At 30.6% G+C, this 22987-nt stretch overlaps 1 protein-coding gene across 1 annotated transcript; it reads left to right on the forward strand.

Moving 5' to 3' along the window:
• The first annotated feature begins 1495 nt into the window (after positions 1-1495).
• On the forward strand, positions 1496-22628 carry LOC129914937 (uncharacterized). The gene is made up of 10 exons (XM_055994389.1): positions 1496-1757; positions 1841-2239; positions 9687-9795; positions 10505-10791; positions 10861-11161; positions 15215-15336; positions 15453-16076; positions 16152-16251; positions 21826-22130; positions 22191-22628. Exons 1-10 carry the CDS (start codon positions 1679-1681, stop codon positions 22517-22519), a joined length of 2655 nt encoding a protein of 884 aa, XP_055850364.1. The 5' UTR covers positions 1496-1678; the 3' UTR covers positions 22520-22628.
• Positions 22629-22987: the final 359 nt, after the last annotated feature.

Genomic DNA, 22987 nt, shown 5'->3' on the forward strand with positions numbered 1-22987 from the left:
GTCAATTAGTTTTTCACTTTCTGATAGAAAATACTCCTTACTTTATGCAACGTTTTTTTATTTTTAAATTAAATTTACTGATGTTATTAGTGTATTTTATTTTGGGTGATCTTAATTAAGGTTGGGGAAGAGAGAAAAGAAACTGAGAATTGCGTATTAGGGATGAGGAAAAAATTTTGGGAAAAATAATGTCGACAGGCGGAGTACAGGCCATTAATCAATTTTTTTAGTTTTTCGTAAAAAAATAAAAATAACAAAAACTAAGTTTATATTGTATTTTCTTGTAGGAATACTCATTTTAAACAGAAATAATAACAAAAACCACGAAAAATAATTATGGCCAGGTTTTTGATGACAATACTCCTATGTGCGTCGCGTCGTTATAACTTTTTTCGGTCTCAGTATTTTATTGGGAATATGCATATGAAAATGACATAGAATTTTTCGAAGAATTCGAATATTTTATTCACAATAAATACTTGTTAAGTTTTCTTCTAATCAATAATATTATATTCAAAATATATTGTCACTATTTTAAAGAGACTGTTTGGCGCACACTTTTTTGAAAAATCGTTAATTTTAAAGTTTTTGCCTGCAAAATTCGCACCAGTGTGCCGACATAGGGTTAAGAATAACAAATATTTACGTAAAAATCCTAAAGAAGGGAGTAACCACGTCCGAAACGTCGATTGCAAAATTTCCCGGCCTTTTAGCCAGCTAAAGCTTACGGGTTGATATTGTCATAGCAAGAAGCATAGTTCTTCAAATTGTCTCAGACCCTTGAGTTTATTTAAAAATCTATATCAAACCTGTTATTTCAATTAAACCTACCTACCTAATACAGTTTTAAGTGACTACTTAAATGATACTCGTAACTCTGTCGAATTATCACTTTGTCTCTATTTATAGGTAGATACGTGTTCAAAACGGAACCTATAATAATTTATTTCTAAATAAGATTTAAGTCCCATTAAAATACCTGCTCGCTATTTTAACTGATTCACATACTAATTATATGGATTTAGATCTAAACGTTTATTAGTCAAGTTCATGAAATTACTACCTACAATATAAAGTACCATCTTAAAAATTCAACTTGACATCAGGGGATTCCCTCTGTAATTGCATCTCTCCAACACACAAAATATAAATAATAAAGCACCTGGTCTTCTAAGTGCTATAATGGATGTGCGGATCTAAAAGTGACACAGACACACAGTCAAATCTTACTTTACTTAAAGCAACAAAATTTATAATTAAAAAGTTGTTATTTTTTTTTTTTTTTTTGGAAAACCAGATTTATTGTATGAATCGGATAATGCCGCCATTCTACTTTGTTGTTGTTGTTGTTTTGTTGTCGCCACTTTGATGATCGCTCTAAACTGGAAGCGGTGCTGAACTGACTAACTGATAGACTTATCAATGTATCTCTTGTACATAAAAATGAAGAACATAAGTTTAAAACGGCGACAAGTCGTTCAAGTCCAAGATGCTAATAAAGTTGAAGTTCAGTTGTTAATGTGATTGGATCCGAAGCGGATCACTATTTTTTGTATTTCTTTCGCCAAAGAAGATATATTTCGTACTGCACCGGCTAAGTCGTAGATACTTTTTTTTTTAAATTAATTTTAAGTGATTTGTAAATTTGTATGTCCTTGTAATTTAAGTATTAAAAAAAATGTATTTCAAAACAAGTTTATATATTTTTATTACAATTTTGGGGTTTATTTATATTCCCCAATTCACAAGTGCCCAGTGTAAGTGAAAATAAAAAAAAAAAAAAACATATTCAAGTTGTATCTTTTGCAATAAAACCAACCTTCGACAATATTTTTTATAGCTCAATGTTTGAATCCAAACCAAAACCGCGGTAATTGCATTTCGATTTATCAATGTTCATCACTTTTAAGTGTGGCGGCACGTAAGCCTCTACAAGATATTGATAGAAGGTTTTTACGGAGTTCTCAATGTCGTGGAGGATTGGGACAGCCACCATATGTTTGTTGTACCGATGAAACAGGTTATGTAAGACAACCAACACCATCTACGGTCTTATTCCCTACAGAAAATAGACCTAATATAAATCGAATCAGAGGTCAAAGTTTTAACCAATCACCCAGAGGGCAGCTGCCAGGACCTCCGGCTTGTGGTGGAGTAACATTACAAAATAAAATCTATGGCGGAGATGATACGGATTTATCTGAGTTTCCTTGGTTGGCAATATTTGAGTATAGAAGAAGTGAGTATCAAGTTTTTCTATAGGCATTAAGTAAGTCACAAAAATTATGAGGTCCTTAATCCATACTATTACACTTTTTTCTGTTTTCGAAATTTTTTGAAATTTTAAAGAACTAAAAATTAAGTTTTAAAAAAGTGTTAATTTCACGTAAAATGAAACAAGTTTATTTATCTTATTTATCCTTCATTTTTTACTTGCTCTATAGGGCAAGTATTGGTTTCGTGTCGAAAAAAAAAAAAAATTGAGGTTTTAATCAAAACCAACATTACGATGATGGAGAATTCCGATAAAGTGGGTCCCGCAATTCCGTCCGTGCGTCTGTGCGGTTGTGCGTCCATCTGTACACATTTCCACAGCCTAAACAGGTGGATGGATTTTCTTCAAATTTGGTACAGATGATTTTTATGGAATTCTGCAAGTTGTTTTTTTTTTTTTTGTTTTTTTTATATCTCGTTTAGAACGTATACCTCCCATACAAAAAAATACGATATTACGAATTTATCGAAAACGGCTCTAACGATTTTGATTAAACTTTGTATACGTAATATTTAAAGCAGTGGCAATAAAACTGCATTTTTATTTTTTCTCAAAAAAGTCAAATAACAAAAAAAAATTTTTTTCATTTAACAAAATTTTGCCCTAAATGTCGGCTCTTCCCCAATATCAATTTTTTTTTAAATTTAGATCCAGCTTTTAAAATCTACAAGTAGACTTACATAAAAGTGCTTTGAACTGCAAGAGCAAGTACGTGCGACCCCAGTCGTGCATTTTATTTTTATTAATACAAGAATTTAATAAGCATGACAAAAAAAAATTGATTTGTGTGGACAATTAATTATTCTGAATTTTGGCGGCGACATATATTCTATGCTGATAAAATTGTGAAAATTATTGCCAGATTATGATAGAAAGATTTTGTGTTTCAATAAATAACACATGAGAATAAAAATATTAATTACCTAAACTTTTTTGCTGATTTTTTTATTTAAGTATTATTTGGATTAATTTGATTAATACGCAGTTGGGAAAAACCCAACCTTTGTTAAAACAGAGACATAAGATTAATTTGACCACTTGATACAAAGCCAAGATCATCATTTGTAGATAACAATTTGAACCATTTAAAATTTGGTATACTATATTTAGCGCTATCGAAATAGTCTTGAATATCATGTGCCAATTTTTTTTTCTTCAAATTTGTGTATAACTCAATAGTTAGAATTTGAGATTTCTTGCAGGCTTTAGGCTAGGCGCACACATGCGATTTTGGTCGCGCGATTATTCAGTCGCAAAAATGGATCACAAGGATTTCAATGGCTGTGAACACACATGCTTCCCGCGATTAAAAATTTGAAAATTGTGTTTACAGTCATTGAAATTGTTGTCATCCAATTTGCCTAGCCTTAGGCTAGGGACACACATGCGATTTGGTCGTTGTGATTAATTTTTGCGATTGAATAATCGCTCGACCAAATTGCATGAGTGTGTCCCTAGTCTTAAAGGAGGCGATTGCGAGTTAAAGTAGGTACATTAATAATAAAAATGCAGTTTAAATTAAAAAAATATGATATACCAGAAAGATCTTTCTCTCAAAATACCTACTATAAAATTAATTTAAAGACTCGTAAAATATCAATTCAAACTTTGTTATTGAGGAAATGATTCTTCACCAAAAATTATTTAACATGTATTTTTACACTGCAAAAAAATTCATTTGCATTTCTAACTTTTCAAAAAAATAATTTCCTGCAAAAAAAAAAACAAAATAAATAAATTTTTGGAAAACTGTAGGATTTTTTTGAAACGATTTTCAAATTTTTATTTCTGAAAATTCTTTAGGTATTACACGAGAAATTAAATGGCATGTTTAGTTAACAATTTGAACCAAAGAAAAAAATTCCAATACCTCAAAAAGGATATAGGAAGGAGATATTTGAAAATAAATAAAATGCTTTTTATCTCCAAAATCAGTAGGCTATTAAATTTCTAGTTTTTTAAATACAAATTTTTAAAAATAAAAAATAACCCACATATGTATAAACAAAATTACAAAAAATTATAAATTCGTTTTGGAAATTGATTTTTTTTTTAAGTTTGGTTTTCTATAAAGTCGGTTAACGAACGATAAGTTTTATGTCATTGCGAAAAAAGTTTACAAAAAAAACATATACCATCTAAAAGATTTATAATTTTTCGGAAGAATAAAACTATAAGTATTCAAGTCTATGTTTATGTTTATTCGTGAAAAATATTATAATGATTTTTTCAAATCACTAATCTTTCATGAACTTTCTATAAATTTTGTATCTCCGCAAAGTTTATTATTTTATCTTTAATTATTATTATTTGTTTCAATCATAATATTTATCAGAACCGGTCTTTCAAACCTGCAAACTTGGTTTTAAACTACTGGTGTCTATCATAACAATATCTTAAAAAAATCAGTACATTGCACTCACACTTTGTCAAACAATTTTGCATAAAACTCATTTGGGTTATTTCCCGTTTTTTTTTCAAGAGAAACTTTTCGTTGGTCGTTGATTTGACATGAAATGTTATTTGCGGTCATTCAAAATAGTTAAAAAAAATCGCAATAAATGTTTTTCTATGCGATAGACCAAGTCTAATGGCTATCGCTCGACCCATTCGATCCGTATTTAAAAAAAATACACATACACAAAATTGTACACAAGGCCATAAGGATGCAAATAAATTTTTTTGTTTGCCATACTTAGTTTATATTTAATCAATTCCTCGAAGTAAAAGTCTAAGGGCCGGTTTGTTGACACTCGATTATCTTTTAATCAAGGATTATTCCATACAAAAATCCTTGATTAAAAGATAATCGAGTGTGAACAAACCGGGGCCAAAACTAACCAATTATTACGATTTTATCGAATTTTAAAAAATTGCTTTGAACTAAAAAAGTCAAAAATATAGAAAAAGTGCTAATTCTGTCGTTCTTGACAAAAAAAGAGTGTGTGTACACATGTACACGCGACTGAAGTTATACTTCTCATTCAGTATTATGTAAATGAATTTCATTTGATATTTTTAATTTCTATTATTAAATTAATTAATCCACACTTCGTTTTTTATATTTTGATCAAGTGAACAATAAATTAATTCTTTCATCCTCCTTGCGTCCATGTAGTTTTCAATTTATTTTGTGAAATTTACTCATGTTGTGCGGTTCAGAACGTACGGTATATGCTTAACGAAAGTAAACGAATTGCGTATAAAATATGCGATATGGTAATTTTATGAGAATTGTGTGTGCTTGAGCACTAGTAGTAGCAATATGCAACTTGCAGGGTGATCTTTCCTCTTGGTTTTTTTAATAGTAAACATATTTCTATTTTTTTAGTAAAATATTTCTTTTTTTATCATAAAAAAAATTCCGGTACAATCCGGTTTTTCGACTTTTTTTTAAAATTCCGAGAAAATCGCGTTTGAAAGCTGGGGTAAATTTTTTTTTTTGAAAAATCCCCGAATATTTGAACGCTCCTGAAAGCTAAACCGCTTGAGAGCAATTTTTGGGAGTGATGCCAAATGATAGCTTGTGTCACGGGCCTACGCTTTGCACATTTTCAGATTTTTAAAAATCGCCTTCCATGTTAAACCGCCACATCATGCCTATTTTTTCAGAATCGTGCCTATTTTTTTTTTACTTTTAAGTTCTCCCGGTTTGAGAACGCATGGACCTACAGTGACGGGATTTGTACCCAAATGTAGGTTAGAGTCCCCGCTACCTTTCGGCAACAAAAATTTTATTTTCATTTTCTTCAAAATTCCGTTATATAGGCGTTGGAACGCTTTGATCTAGAGACAGGAGAGTGGTGCCATATGAAAGCTTATATTCTCAGCTACCCGATAGTGGTATAATCCGGTTTTTCGATTTTTTTCAAAATTCTGAGAAAATCGCGTTTGAAAGTTGGGGTAAAATTTTTTTTCGAAAAATCCCCGAATCTTTGAATGCTCCTGGAAGCTAAACCGCTTGAGAGCAATTTTTGGGAGTGATGCCAAATGATAGCTTGTGTCACGGGCCTTCGCTTTGCACATTGTCAGATTTTAAAAAAATCGCCTTCCATGTTAAACCGCCACATCATGCCTATTTTTTCAGAATCGTGCCTATTTTTTTTTTACTTTTAAGTTCTCCCGGTTTGAGAACGCATGGACCTACAGGGATGGGATTTGTACTCAAATGTAGGTTAGAGTCCCCGCTACCTTTCGGCAACAAAAATTTTATTTTCATTTTCTTTAAAATTCCGTGATATAGGCGTTGGAACGCTTTGATCTAGAGACAGGGGAGTGGTGCCATATAAAAGCTTATATTCTCAGCTACCCGATAGTGGTATAATCCGGTTTTTTGATTTTTTTTCAAAATTCCGAGAAAATCGCGTTTGAAAGTTGGGGTAAATTTTTTTTTCGAAAAATCGCCGAATATTTGAACGCTCCTGAAAGCTAAATCGCTTGAGATCAATTTTTGGGAGTGATGCCAAATGATAGCTTGTGTCACTGGCCTACGCTTTGCACATTGTCAGATTTTTAAAAAATCGTCTTCCATGTTAAACCGCGACATCATGCCTATTTTTTCAGAATCGTGCCTATTTTTTTTTTACTTTTAAGTTCTCCCGGTTTGAGAACGCGTGGACCTACAGGGATGAGAGTTATACCCAAATGTAGGTTAGAGTCCCCGCTACCTTTTGGCATCAAAAATTTTTTTTTTCATTTTCTTCAAAATTCCGAGACATAGGCGTTGGAAGTTGGGGCGCTCACTTTCAGCTCAGCTCACTTTCAGCTCAGCTCAAATGAGCTAAGCTATGGTACCTGGCTCAAATTTGAGCTGAGCTGTGAGCTGAGCTAAAATGTGAGGTTTTTGCAACCCTGGCAACTTGCCACATGGAAATTACCACATGCAACTTGCCACATGCTACTTGCCACATGTAACTTGCCACATGCAACTTGCCACACGCAACTTGCCACATGCAGCTTGCCACACGCAACTTGCCAAATACAACTTGCCACATGCAACTTGCCACATGAAACATGTAACTTGCAACGTGTTGTGTGTTTTATGTTTGCCGTTCTGTGGCGTGCTGCATTTTTAAATACTAAAGTACTTCCTACTCTAAAGGTGAAACGACAGCCCTGCTACCCAGGGTGATCGCGTCATAATCCCTTTGACATTCTTGTCAAAAAGTAAATTTTCATACCCACCCTCCCATAAGAAGTATAACTTCAAAAATAAAAATTGCATATTACACGGTGTTACAAAAATGAGGTTTCAAAATATACGCGGGCGGAGACCTACCAGGTTTTGTAGAGCTAGTCGCACTGATTACGAAACAGTATTTGAAAATTCCCTAACACCCCCAAAATCTAGAGTTACGGACAAAAAACGGTTTTTTGGACCTTCACCCATTGAAAAAATTCTAGCTTCGACAATTTTTTACCCATTTTCAATTTGTTTACAGTTTCTGATGGAAGATAAATATACCTTTTCAACAATGTATAAAACATGTAACTCGGTTAAACCACTTAGAATTTATAAGCTGTCAAAGTTCAAAAATTCCATTTTTTTCGTCATTTGCCCAACTTCGGCATCAATTTAAAGTATATGTTTTCATAACAACATGCTATTTAAAAAATATATTCTGAAACTATATCTATTTTTCAATCAATCGAGGTATTTTTTATGAAAATCACTTTAAAATTGGCTTAGAAAAAAAAAATTTTTCGATTTCAACCCAGATACAGAAATTCGAACTTTTAGGTATAGAACAAAAATGTTGTTTCGGCACGTAGTAGGATAACTTGGGCGCCAGGATTTGATAATGGGTTTTTGTAAAGGAGCTCAATACAAACATTTTTTTCTTTAGGAGGGGGGTCTATCTCCCCCCATTTAGGTGGGAGGGGCATTTTTCTAAAAAAAAAATTATAAAAATAAAAAAAAAATATTAAAAAACAACGGCAACACTTACAGTAATAAATGATACCATTTCCGAAAGGAAAAATTGTACATTTGATTCTAATTTTTAAATCAATATAATATAACCAATAGTTTTTGAAATAATCGATTTCAAAGTGAAAAATAGGTGAAACAAAAATATTTTAAACTCATTTTATACTATTTTTGTCCAGACTGTGAATTTAAGTAAAAAAAATTACTCACACAGAAAACTGCCTCAGTTGATTTCTTAAAGAACAGTGAAAACTATATGTTTCTATGTCTTCTAGTTTTTGAGAAAAATGGAAAATAAAAACAAATAAAAACAAAAAATATTTTGAAAAAAGAAAAATCTGCTAAAATAATTTTTCAATTTTCTCAAAAACTAGAAGACATAGAAACATATAGTTTTCACTGTTCTTTAAGGAATCAATTGAGGCAGTTTTCTATGTGAGTATTTTTTTTACTTAAATTCACAGTCTGGACAAAAAAAGTATAAAATGAGTTTTAAACATTTTTTTTTCACCTATTTTTAACTTTGAAATCGAGTATTTCAAAAACTATTGGTTATATTATATTGATTTAAAAATTAGAACCAAATGTACAATTTTTTCTTTCGGAAATGGTATCATTTATTACTGTAAGTGTTGCCGTTGTTTTTTAATATTTTTTTTATTTTGATAATTTTTTTTTAGAATATATATTTTGAGTGTTACACCGTGATTATCAAAGGATTTTACCTCTACTTTATATTATAAGTACAAAGTTTGGACGTACCAGATTCATACACGAAATGCCTCTTGATTTAGTAAAAAAAAATTAAATCCTCAATTTTTTAACTTTTTTTCATTGATTTTAGGTTAGAATTTTAATCAAAAATAATTTTTATAATTTTTTAACCATCTTAACTTGATAGAAAATTTAATATTCTATAAAAAGTGTTTTCGAACCATTTCAAAGTAAGGCTTGGTTTTCGAGTTAAATCAAAAATACTGAAAACCGAACAGTGCTGCCTTTTTCTCAGAAATGCACTAATAGATTTAGTAGCATTTTTGACTGGAGTATTCTTTTATGCTAAAGAATCACATTCAGCAATAAAAACTCTTGAACGAATTTGTTCTATTTTTGCTCTGGAGCTCCTCCGGTCTATTAAATAGACTACATATAAATTTTCTAATTTAAATTACCTCTGAAAATAATTGGCCCGTATGCATAGAAAATAGTAAATAAAAGGAAATTAATAAGAAGTATAAAGATAAACCTGTATATATGGACCTAAGAGGTCCAATTCACTCTCCATTATATTTTAAGTCCCCATTAAAAATTGAAAACCTGTCAAATCGCATACAAATTTTAAAATTTCACATTTTAAATGGAGACTTTAAATTTAATGGAGTGTGCATAAACTGGACCTTGATGCCTTATGATTATTATTTTTAGTAAATTTTAATAAAATATGACTTTTTTAAACTTCACAAATTTAATTTTTGTTTTTAGGAAATGGTCAAAGAAGCACGAACTGTGGTGGATCCTTAATTAACCAAAGATACATTATAACTGCTGCCCACTGTGTGGCTGGGGCTACCGAGCGAGAAGTTGGACCATTGTAAGTATATTAAAAATTTATAGAAAAATTCTTTTGGGAGTTATTCCATTTGAATTTGTTTGATCTGTGGAGTTCTACCAAAAAGTTCATTGATTGTTGAATATTTTTTTTTAATGTTTAACAACAATTATATTGAAACTAATATGATTTTCATTCCAAAAATACACCAGTCATCTTAATAGACAGGTTATGCTACTATATTTGTTGTCATTTATCAGCTTACTTCACCGAAGGTTCATTGGCCATTGTTATTGAATCGTGTGAATAATACTTCACGATGACGATGAGGATGACCTTTACCAAGTTGAAGATTAGAAAAGTTAATGTTTAGAGACACACGGTTTCAATAATAACAAATAAGCTCTTGTGTTTTAATTACTAACCGGTATTTGTTTATTTTTGTGCATTTAAAATTAAAATTAATGCATATTCCATATTCTTACGCTTGTATAACTTGAAGCTATACAAAGCTATCGGTCCAAAGTATATATTATATGTATATACCGGCTTCTAACAAGATTGGAGTTATATCTTCGAACTTGATCAAGGCAGAACATACAAATTCTTTTTCAGAATTTAGAAAACCTTCACGTGCTGAAGTTTTATTGAAATACCTCAGGGCTATTGTCTTGGACCTATTTTTGTTATAATATTTACCAAATATCTTAAAATACTTTGTAAAAATTTGTTTTCTTTAATCTTATTCCAGGGTAAGTGTTATTCTTGGAGAGCACGACACAACGAGAACAATTGATTGTGTAGGTAGTACGTGTGCGGGTCCAGCTTTAAGATATGGTGTTGAGGAAGCAAGAGCTCATGAATCATACAGTGACGCCCAACCACATCGTCACAATGACATAGGTTTGGTGAGATTGGATCGAAATGTAATTTACTCAGACCAAATTAGACCAATTTGTCTGCCATTCACTCTACCTAATGAACAACTTCCCAGTGGAACTCTGTTAACTGTTGCCGGTTGGGGAAGGACACTAAATAGTCAGTTCAATTAGCAAAAAAAATACATTTTATTTGTAATAATTTTTAATTTTGTTTTATTATTTATAGCTCGAAAAAGTGCCATCAAACAAAAAGTTCAAGTCCCATTGACCGATCAAGGTGAATGCCGTCAAAAGTTCCTAAAGCGTAATATTCAAATCATTGACGCCCAAGTTTGTGCGGGTGGTGTTTATGCTGAAGATAGTTGTGATGGAGATTCTGGTGGGCCATTGATGAGTTTCCGTCAAGGTGTTTGGGTGTTGGAAGGTATTGTTTCGTTTGGTGTTAAGTGTGGATTTCAAGGCTGGCCAGCAGTTCATACACGAGTTGAAAGTTATGATAATTGGATAAGAAGTGTGATACGAGCTTAGTTAAGTTTGTACCAAAAAAAAATTTAAGTACTTTTTCAGCAAAGTGTGATTAATTTAGTTTTTAAGATGATATAATTATAAAAGAGAAAAATTAAATTTTAATCTATGCTTAGCTTACATAAAAATGTAAGGTTGGTTGTACATTTGTGTGTAGAAAGTTTAGAGTAAATTATTATTTTGTGAATAAAATCGTAAATAGTGTATGCTTTCGTTTTTTTTTTTATTTTGTATGTTTGAAAAAAAAAAAAAAACAACTAGCTCCTACTATAGAGTGACTCTGGCTAAGGTAACAACTTTTAACTTAGGTATATTCAGTTTTCGGACAAGGCTGATTGACAGATTTTGAGCTTATCTCTTTGGATTGTCTTTTCTAAGAGTTTGAAATAAAAAAAGCTCACTGTGACGTATACGTAACTTTTTTATGTTGGAAATATTTAATGGCCAATAAAGATTCTTCGCAAATCTGACCATAGAAAAAATCTTTTCACAATTGTGGAATAATTAATCAAAATTTAAAATACTGAGTTGGTTAAACAAAAAAAAAAAATAAATAAAAAATTGATATTATTTTTTTTTTCAAGAAGACATATTTTCAAGCTTTTTTAAAAAGTGTTAACAATATGATCCAGGGAGCCACCTTTAAGTCCAATTCAAATATGGCACAAAGCACAATTTAGTCAGCCATTTGAAATCGAGGAATAATGAAAATATAATTTTATTTGTATATGGTTTTCAATTATACTTGCCTGACAAGCATTGATATTTGGTTTAGTTATATGAAAAAACCGAAGATTATAAAATTTAAGTGGAATCTCAGATTTTTAGTAAGTATTTAGAATTTAGTTTTTTTTCAAATGCAATTAAAAGAAATTTTTTAAGCGATAAATTTAAACTGTTTTGCACTGCTCTATTTGAAATGAAAGGAAAAATATATCTATTTTTTTTTGGTTTTCCCACAGAAGAAGGCTTAATGGGAAACGAATCTAACGATTTTGATTAAAAAAATATATATACATTTGTTATTTACGTTATTTAACGTTACCTGCTGTATAACCGATTTTATGATTTATGAATTGTCCACAAAAACATTTTCTTAACCTAAATTCAAAGAAATAATGTTTTGAATTAAAAAAAAAAATTCAACGTGTTTTTTTTTAAATCAATTTTATTGAAAACTAAGAAATTAATCTTATTACAACTTTGTTTTTACTTTTAGATTATTATATTCTTTTGAATTTCATAAAAAATTTTAAAACATTTCTTTTTTTGTATACAAAATTTCCTGTTGTGGAGATTGTTTAAATTTGTTCTTTTGTTCGATGAAATTTGAAAAAATAAAATTTCAATTTCACGTGTATATTTTCATAAAATACAAAATTATGATATCTCAAAATCTTAGTGCTTAACGTAAGAAATGGTTTTTGAAGCAGATTTAAAGTAAAATCCAGTTTTCGACTATTGATTTGGTTAAAAAAAAATGCAAAATAATACGGAAAAATATATATTTAAGACCAAACATCAAAAAGTATTTAATTCAAAATTAGTTTTTGAGACTTGAGTAGAGCTTAAAAACTAGACGTGATGGAATAAATCTGTAAGCAGTTTTGACTTCAGCACACTCAAGTCAATTATGTATAATCACTTTACAGAGTTCTTACTCCTGAACAGCGCACAGTGGGTCCCGCCATAGGTCAAAAATAAAAAAAGTAAATGTCAATTTTTTAAAATCCAATGATTAAACAACGTTCTACAATCTCCCATCGAACCAAAACCAAAAAAAAAATTTGACGGTTACCCTTTTTTTCATTTCTTAATAGCCATTCAAAGTCGGTATATAAAAAAAGGTACAGTTTTTTAATCGCTGCAGTTATAAGGTGTGAACTTGCGATAGTGATAGTGGGTGTTAAAAATTGTGAACAGTATTAAATTGTTATGGATATTAAACGAGAAGGTTAATACTTTCTAAAAACATAAATTATATTGTTAAATAACATTAAGGCTAATTGTAATGGGGCTCGTTAGCGAAGCAATTTTAACCATTTTTATTTAGCTCAATTTTCATTAAATTAGAGATTTAGTTGGTTTGCCTTCGAGTGCCCTCTACAATTTAAGTTCTCAAATGAAGAATACCGTCCTACCTTTCGAAATAAAAGCGCCGTTTTTTCCCCTTTTTTCCCCTTTTCGAGTAATACGAGTTTAAATGACGATACACGGAGAAAAAAAAATTACAACGTAAAACTAAAAAAATTCCTTTTTGGCACTATTATTTTTATAAAAGACTGAACTAGAGGGTAAGGGTAAAGTGCTCGACTGACAGGCAGGTCCATTTCCGGCATTAACCATTTTTTTTTTTATATTTTCAAAAAAAAAAATTTTTTACCTTTTTTTATTTTTCTTAAAAATAACCAAAATTTTAAAAAACTGACTTGATGCATTTTTTTGCAATAATAAATCATATAAAATGATAATACAGGTGTTTCATTAAAAAAAAAATGGTCATTATATTTTTGACCGCACTTTGTATGGGAGGTGACCCACTGTGCAGCGTGTTAATATTCTGAACGCCTCAAATATTAATTTTATGTGCTCATATTTTGAGAAAATTTTAAGCAAATTGAAAAAAACTATGACAACTATAAATTGTCTTATGTTTTCCCAAGCTTACAGTGGAAACTGGTTTAACAGTCTCTAACAGCATCTTCTTCATAGCTGTCGTCTAGTTGTCAGATCGACTTGACGCTCGTGTCCTATCACTCATTTTCACTGTAAAACAAAAATGTGTATGAAATATGTACAATGTACATATGTACATAAGATCAGAATCCATTTAATTATTATATTTGCATATTTTTTTTTACCAAAAGGTAATCACGAAAACACGATTGTGATCTACAATAAGTTCTATAAAAAATTTATAAAACAAAACAGCTGACACTTCATTACATTTCTTCGAGTTGTCACAATGACAACAATAACGTCTCGTGGTGCATTTAAGTTGGTGAAGTTAAGCGTTTAGTTGTTTAAAAATGTTATTATTGGTATAGTTTTGAATTAAGAGTTGACTTGAATATTTAAACAAAAGAAATATAACTCGAAAAAAGTTACACATACACCACAGTGACCCATTTAAAAAATTAACAGAAAAAACAACCCTACTAACAATTTTGCTTCTATAATGCTTTACAGAAGCAACAATTGCATCTGTAAAGCTTTATAGAACCAAAATTATTGTTCGTCGGGAAATGTACTGCCAAATTAATAATGAAACTAGTTGATGTTTGTTCTCCATTTGCTGCCATGTGTTCACTGAAATTATAAACAAATTTCGGAAACAAAGTACAAATCATCTATCACAGATGCACAGATCCAAGTACTTTGACAGATAGGATAACAAAATCCACTTGTGACTAAAACACCGAACTATTTTTCCTTTAAAAACCATAATATCGGGCAATCGGCTGCTAATATATGATCAAATTCCGTTTTGGTTTGTAAAATATTAGTTGTTAGAAAAATGAAAACACACAAAAACTGACTCCAATCTTTAACTTTCATAAACAATTTCTCCTAAAAGCATACAACAAACTTAGCGAAACACTTTCCATTCCAATTGAAAGTGAAACCAAAACAAAGGCCCACCAATTTTGTGTTCCACTGTCGCTCAGCCGTTAACTCAAGCTTGATTATCTAATATACCAGTTTTTGAACGTCTCTGTGCGTCTTCTTTGGTTTTGGCTGTATTTATCGTTGTCTTTGTTAATAGGTTGATCATTTCGTTTGTTATTGCAAAACGTCATGCAACCAGCCGTTTCGTTGCTGGTCGTCGTTTGGTCGCCGCCGATTCGTGGTTGTTATAGTCTCGACCAAAAAAAAAAAAGCTTCTGACATAACGCCTTTAACTACTCCGATGAAGTCTGAATATATAAATGCAAACATTAGCAAAGAGCGAAGCTTTTTTTGATTCGATTGCTATCTCAACGCGAACGTTTGCCGAACAGCTGATCACGAATTTTAATAATAATAATTATTATTTATTATTGGTGGCTGTATAGCACGCTAGCTGCTAGCAAACTTCAGCCATTGTCACTGCCTCAAGCACGTACGAGCGCTAGTCTCAAAGTCTGTGTTAAACGATCGGTCTCGAGCCGATGTCATACACCAGCAACGATACGGAGTAAGCGGGGTCGTCTTTTAAAGTCTTTATAGTCGAAGTCGGTTTCCACTCATAAAATTGAGGTTTTCAAAAAGGCTTGACATTGTTCAAACAAAAAAAAACCCATACTTACCGTTAAACAATGATCAAAGCTCAATTGACCCTGCAATGGCTGGCTTTAGTTGCGGTTGGTAGTTTGTCGCTGGCAGACGTCGCTAGCATCGTTACAAACGACAATGCCCGTACCGATTTGGTGTCCTGTGATATTCCAAATGAGAGTGTGCGTGGGCAATGCCGCGACGCCGCAGACTGCGAGGCGTTTTTGAAAGTGAACAATGAAACGAGTTACGCTGTCGATAATGATGATGAAGTGTCGCAACCGGAATTGTTGCGTTTCCTGGAAAAAGTGCAATGTGAAAGTGAAAGTGGGTCGTTGTCGTCGTCGTCTTCTTCAGAGTCGTGGAAGAGATCAACGACGACAGCGCCAGTTATTGTGTGTTGTCCTTTAAATGGACGCGCATATGCCCATCCGGCGTTAGAAGTGCCAAAAAGTAGTACCAATCAAATTTTTTCCTCGAAACTCAATAAGTCGCGAAATAAGATCAAAAAGTTGAAAAGACGTATTCAGAAAGTCGAGAATTCGGAGAATTTTAACGGTTTATTTAGCGATTGCGGCAAGCAGGTGACCAATAGGATTTATGGTGGCGAAATTGCCGAATTGGATGAGTACCCTTGGCTGGCGTTGCTTGTCTACAACACAAGTAATAATTCAGAGATGTGGCATATTTTTTAAGTGTTTCTCGGATTAACCTCTATAAAATTTAATCTGTTTCAAGTAGACGATTATGGATGCAGTGGAGCGTTGATAGACAATCAACACATCTTGACAGCTGCCCATTGTGTCAAGGGTAGCGGAGTGCGCGAAAAAAATGGATTGTAAGTGAAAGTTACATAAGTTTTTTTGTTGATATTGTTGTTGTTGGTTTTTATAGAAGGAAATGTTGTTAACACATAAAAGTTTATAAACAAACAAAATAGTTTTGCTTTGTCATTTTGTTTATTCTTAATATTATTACATGTTGAATGTTGTTTTTTGTGTTCATTGGGAAACAGCTGTTTGGCCTTGACTGAGGGGTGGCGGCGGGTTATGAGGGTATTGGCGGCGGCGGCGGCTCGCTGCTTTTGTTATTGTGACGCAAATCGATTTTAATTCTTGCATCAGTTTCAGTTTTTTTTTTTTTTTATTTTTCTGTTGTTGTTTGTTTGTTTTTATTTCTTAAGAAATTCAACACGCGCGTGGTGTGTATTTGTGGATTTAATGTTCAACGTGTGTTTGCGATTAATCGAAAGAAATTTGTTTGGCTTCCAACGGAAGCATGTGTTTTGAAAATTGAAACTGAAGTTCAAGAATTATTAAAATCATTGACTTTTTGTCTGATTTTGTGTTTTTTTTTTTTTTTTTTGTGTTTCAGTCTCATTTGTAATCTTAACTGAATGATAATAAGCCTTTTACTGCAATGTCTGCTGCATTTATACCCACATTTAGAAAAAAAAATTAAGACACCCTATAAACCAATTAAAAGTTAAACAGACACGCCCACTGAAAACAGTAAATATTTCATCAATCCATTAAATGACAAATGGGAACTGTCATTTGATGGCGAATAAATTTCAGCTGATCTAAGATAATATTGCATCTCAAGATATATGAATCAGCTGTTATAATAATCCCCAAGTAATTTTCTTAAAAATTGGCTCTACAGATGTTTTTTAACTTGAAAATTTTGTCTGCAAAAATCTTAGGGCTGTGCATGTTCGCACTCAAAATACTCTTCAACACTTGTTGTAACCCCGCGTTGCTAGCACTTTCTAAGCATTTATATATGCAATTATTTACGTTTTTGGAGTCTTTACACACTACAAACTTTTATTGGCTGATAGTTGAATTGGATTGGGCTGCTTGTCTGCATAAACTCGACACTTAATAGTTCGCTAAGTAATAAAAACTTTAGTTTGTTGAAGAATTTGTAGGACAATACACTTTTCTTTCAGCCGATCCTTATAATCGTTGTAGAGTGCGTTCTTTTATACATTTTCATTCTAATAAATGGACGGACTAAGCTATCAGTCATAGAATTTTTGCGGCTGAAATATATGTTTTGTCAAAATTGGAATGTAAAAATTAACACGATTTCAATCCATACGGCCCAAGAAAATTATGTTTATAAATTCAATTTGGTCACACCGTTTCGTGAGAATCAACAAGAACAAATACTTTGTCTTAAAGCAGGTCATGTGCAAAAATGTTTTTTTTTTTTTAATATTTTAAAAATATTTACAATTGTAGCTTATTTAATTTTACAAACTTAATTTGAAGAATTAAACAAAGTATTTTATTTGTTTATAATCAATATCTACCCTCATCTGTTATTTGCAAATGAAAATGAGATTTTACCCTCATCGGTTGTTCTCAAAAATCGATCATTATCTTATAAAACATATATTTTGAACTTTTACTAACAGTAACTGACATAGAATCGTTTTTTTTTTTTTTTTATTTCTGACTTTCTTGCAACTGAATTTGCCGATTTCAAGCGAAATTTTTTTTACTAAAGCGTTTAATTATTTAAAAATGGGATAGGATCGGGTCAAAATTCTGACTTCAAAATTCTGCTTTATTAAGAAAATTGTGTTTTTCGAAATTCTGCTTTTTTTATTCTGTCTTTCAAAATTCTGCCAGCATTTTTTTGAAGAAAAAAATTCTGCTAATTCTGTTTTTTTTTTTTCAAAGCATATGCGTTTACTAAACAAAAATACACCTTACTGATGTAATTTAAGTTTGATACTTTTCTAACTGCCTAGAAGACTGACTTTCTTACTACCCGCATATATATAGGGTAAAACTATACAATACGCCCCAGTTTACAAAACGCCGTTGTTAAGCAAACAAAACGAAAACTGTTCAAACTAATTTAAGTTGCTCGTCAATTGTGTTATTGAGTTGTAGTATTCTGTGTGCCCTGAAAAGAAAAAAACTGCAAAACAAAAATTTGGCACCAAAGCATATTGCTTTCAAATTTCATTTTTTTCAGAAAGTATAAAGACCATATCATCAATTGATATATATATTTAGAAAGTTCAAAAAATGGGCTTCTTAGTTCTTTTTTGGTAATTCCTTGAAATCAGTTTGGGTTGCTATATTTTTGCATGCGCGTATTGCACTTCGAAATTTACAAAACGCCCCAGTACAGTGAGTGTAATACGCCCCAGTAAACTATGAAGTAAAATACTTATCAACTTTTTTTTTATTTGCTATATGCATTAAATTTTGAATTGAATTGCATTAAATTACAAAAGGACGACACTGCGGCCATTATGGTCAAAAAGGAAAATTATTACAGGACCGTTTTGAAAGAAGTTTAGTTTTCAGCGCATATCTTGCCATATTGCGTTGCACGAGTTTTGTATATGTTTTATATATATGTATACATACCAGATTGCAACATTTGCGACCGCAAAATATCGCAAAATTCTATATTCCAAAATCAAATAATTTAATTTTTCTACTTTAATACATTTGTACCTACTTTTTCTTTAGGGGCGTTTTGTCACTGGTGTGGGGCGTTTTACCCAGCAAATGAGTTACAAAACGCCCCACTTGAACTCTTTTTAAACGACTTATATATAATACATGCTAACATATTTTAGTACATATGAATATGCAAAAAGTAAGAAAAAAGACTATATACTTTTTATATTTACCAAAAAAACTATTAATTTCCTTTATTTTTTTTTTTGTTTTATTGGAGATTCAAAAAAAGTGGGGCGTATTGTAAAGTTTTACCCTACTGTTAAGCTAATTAGAAACAATGTTGTTGGGTTGTAAAAAAAAATAAAAGGGATTGGAAAATGAATTATTATGAAAAGCAATATTTTGAAAAACAGAATTTTGAAAGCAAAATTTTAACAAAAGAATTTTGGCCCCGATAGAATTTTGAATGAATTTATTATGAAAAGCAGAATTTTGAAAGGAAATTTTTAATTGAAATAATTTTGTTTTTGAAAAATCAATATTACTACGGATTAATTTTCTATTTTCAAGTATGAAGATTAATAATAATTGCCTCAGAACTTTTATACACAAAAATTGTTTTTTTTTTATAATTTTTTTTTTTCATATGATAAATTAAATGACATACTTTATTTAAAGGTTAAAACCATTCAAATAAGTGTTTTCGTTATTATAAAAAAAGACAACGTTTTGTATTTTTTTAACATTTCTTTTAATTATTTTTAATGATAAAATCTATAAAAATTATTTTTCTACGAAAAGAATTCTAAGCATTTTTTGCTATAAGAGCAAACACGTGCTTCCCAGTCGAGCATTTTATTTTTATTTTATGCAGTTTTTTGTATTCAAAATCTTAGAAATTAAAAGTATTCAAAAACGAGTTTTTAGAAATCAAATTTTATGAATCAAAATAAAATTGAAATTTCTTTTACAAATCAGTTTTCTGAAAACTGAATATCTGAAATTATATAGTTTTGAGTATTTTGTTTCTTAACCTGCATATTATTAGAATAATAAAGGTGGCATACTTTTTTTGCAACTGTTTTTCATTGTTCTTTTTTTTTTCGTTGAAAAACAATTTCGTTCATTTTATGAAAAATAAATTTATTTTTCGCTTTTCGGCTTTGGACCAAAAAGACAGTCGTTAAGTAATTAATATACAAAACATAAAAGCAAATAGATACACACATGCTTGTAAGTTCAATTTTTTAATAACCAAAATAGAACAGCCACTTAAAAATCGGTTAGTAGAAACAAAAAAAAAAGGCACACACTAAATAAAAGCTCAAACTATAAGAAATTAAACAATAAATTTTTGAAAAAAAAAAATTAAGGAATGTATTTTTTTCCCTGCTGCATACATACACATTAGTGATGGGAAATATCGAATAAAAACTTTCAAACTAATACCCAAGCCTTTATACCCTTTAAATATTGTTATTGACGTGTGCTTAACAGTTTGTTCTAGCATCATTCATCCAATAGTTTGACAAAAAAAAATAGGCATATAATGATTGAAATAAATTCTTATCATTTTTTACATGTTAACAAAATTTAAGTTTATATGTATAAATATATGATATAATGACTTAAAAAACATTGATTTAAACATTTGAAAAGTCTTAACTCTTTAGGTGCTGTGAGAGCCTGTTTTTATTGTCAATCAAAATTACACCTAGAAGAACATAGACAACCAATTTTCAACCAAGTATTAAAAAAAAAAAAAAAATCAGAAATCACCTACCAAAAATTTTATATGCGTTCTTATGATCCATTTTTGAAAGCTTCTATTTCTCAAAAAAAATTTAAAATTCCAATACTTGCTTCTGAAATATTCTGGCAAACACATGAGAGCGATAAAGTTCACCCTTCAATTTATTTAATTAAATGAATTTAAACCATACTAAGAAAACAAAATAAATCAGGTTCAGAGCTGAACTCGTGTTGTACAAAGTTCAACCGAACTAAACTAAAAATGACTGTTAAACATGCCATATATTTTGGTTTAAATTAATTAATAATAGGTATTGCTTAGAGTATAATAAAAATTAATCATGCAATTTTTCATGTTTTAATAACAAACTATATTTGCCTTTGTGTCACTTTATTAGTAAAGGCAATATTAAAATTTTAGAAAATTTTCAAAAACCACATTTTTGAATTTTAAAAAAATATTTCAATTTTTTTTTTTTTTTTTTTTTTGAAAAATCAACTTTTTGAAAACCGGTTGGTAAAAAGTTTTGAAATTTCAGTTTTATATGTAAATTTATTATTTCTACAAAATGGCTGACCAATTTTTGTTTGAAAAATGTTAGAATATTTTAATACATAAAAAATTATTTTTTTAAAAAACGGCTCTAACTAATTTCGAATTTTTTTTTTTTTTAAATTCCTTTTGATAAAAGAAATAAAATGGCATACTTGTTTTTTTTTTTTGTAAAAGATCATTTAAAACTGTGATTAATTAATAATAATTTAAAATAAAAATAATTTTAATAATTTTTTATTATTTTTGTTATTATTTTCTTCGTTATTAATAATAATTTACTATAATTATTATAAAAAACGATTTAATTTTTTTTTTTGTACTACTTATGAAATTCCTTGAAAGTATCAAATTTTAAATTTTTAACATAAAAGTAACTTTTACCATAAGAGCAAGTACGTGCAACCCCATCAGTCGTACATTTTATTCTGTACCGCTTTTGAAAATTTTTCTAAATCAGCTGAAGATTGGTTAAAAATTGAAAATTAGGATTTTTGGAATGGCCGAAGTTTCAAAAAAACGTTTTTGGTCCCTAAATTCTTTATTTTTGTTTTTTTTTTGGTGTAGGTAATGAAATTTGTACACAACGTTTTGTAATCAGTTCGATAAGCTGTTAAAAATTCAATAATTGTGTTTCAAGAACTAACAAACAACTATTTTCTTTTATTTTCAGAAAACACATTCGCTTGGGCGAATTCAACGTTAAGACTGAACCAGACTGCATTGAAGAACCAAATTACCTCAACTGCAATGATGCAGCTCTCGACATGGCTATAGAGCGGATATTTGTTCATCCTGCATACGATGAATACTCGGTGAATAAATACGACGACATTGCAATCATCCGACTGAAAAGCATTGTGCCATTCACCCACTTCATCATGCCCATATGCTTACCCTTATCCAATGCCGATGATGGAAACAGCTTTAAGCCAGGTCATATGTTTTCAGTTTCCGGTTGGGGCCAGACAGATTTGTGTATAAATTCAAAACTTTTCGCAACATGCTCCTTTTTATTTAAAAAATTTATCTTTCCAGTTGATAAATACTACCCGAACATTCAGAGTCCGATCAAGTTGAAACTTCGTGTTCCGCTTGTTTCCAAAGCAGATTGCGTTAAGCTCCTTAAACCTTTCGGAGTCCAAGTTGGTCGTAATCAATTGTGTGCTGGCGGAGAATTCGCCAAAGACACCTGCTCTGGGGACAGTGGCGGCCCACTAATGTCTTTCAACCGAAAGCGTTTGCGTTGGGTAGCTTACGGAGTTGTTAGTTACGGCTTCACGAGATGTGGCATGGCGGATCATCCGGCTGTGTACACAAATGTCTCGGCATACCTCGATTGGATAAACGACACAATAAAAAGCTAGCAAGAGTCTTCTCAATCTTAGCTGTGTGTAGGTTTAAAAATATAAATAGTAATAATTTTATTGTATATTTAATATTTGTTTAGCTAAGTGTATCTCATATTCTCGAATAATATTTATGATGTTTTTTTGTTTTTTATAAAAAATTTAAATTTTTCGCGAACAAACTAAATGTTTTTTTTTTTTTTTATTAATATCATAATTTGTTTTTATTATTACGTCATGTTTGTATACAGCTGTTTTGCATGGAGTATGTTTAAACAAGCTAAACGTGTGTTTTAGGTTCATTGGAAATTAACCAACAAACAAACAAACAAGTAGAAGGTTTGTTTTTCTTAATTTTATTTTTGATAAAATCTAAAATTTTTATAAATTTGAGTTTTCCTTATTTATTTTAAGGTTTCTAATAAAAAAGTGGTTGTCTGTAAAGTCGATTTACGGACGATAATTTAACATGACAACGTCATAAGA

The sequence above is a fragment of the Episyrphus balteatus genome, chromosome 3 (assembly GCF_945859705.1).
Source record: "Episyrphus balteatus chromosome 3, idEpiBalt1.1, whole genome shotgun sequence".
Lineage (NCBI taxonomy): Eukaryota > Metazoa > Arthropoda > Insecta > Diptera > Syrphidae > Episyrphus > Episyrphus balteatus.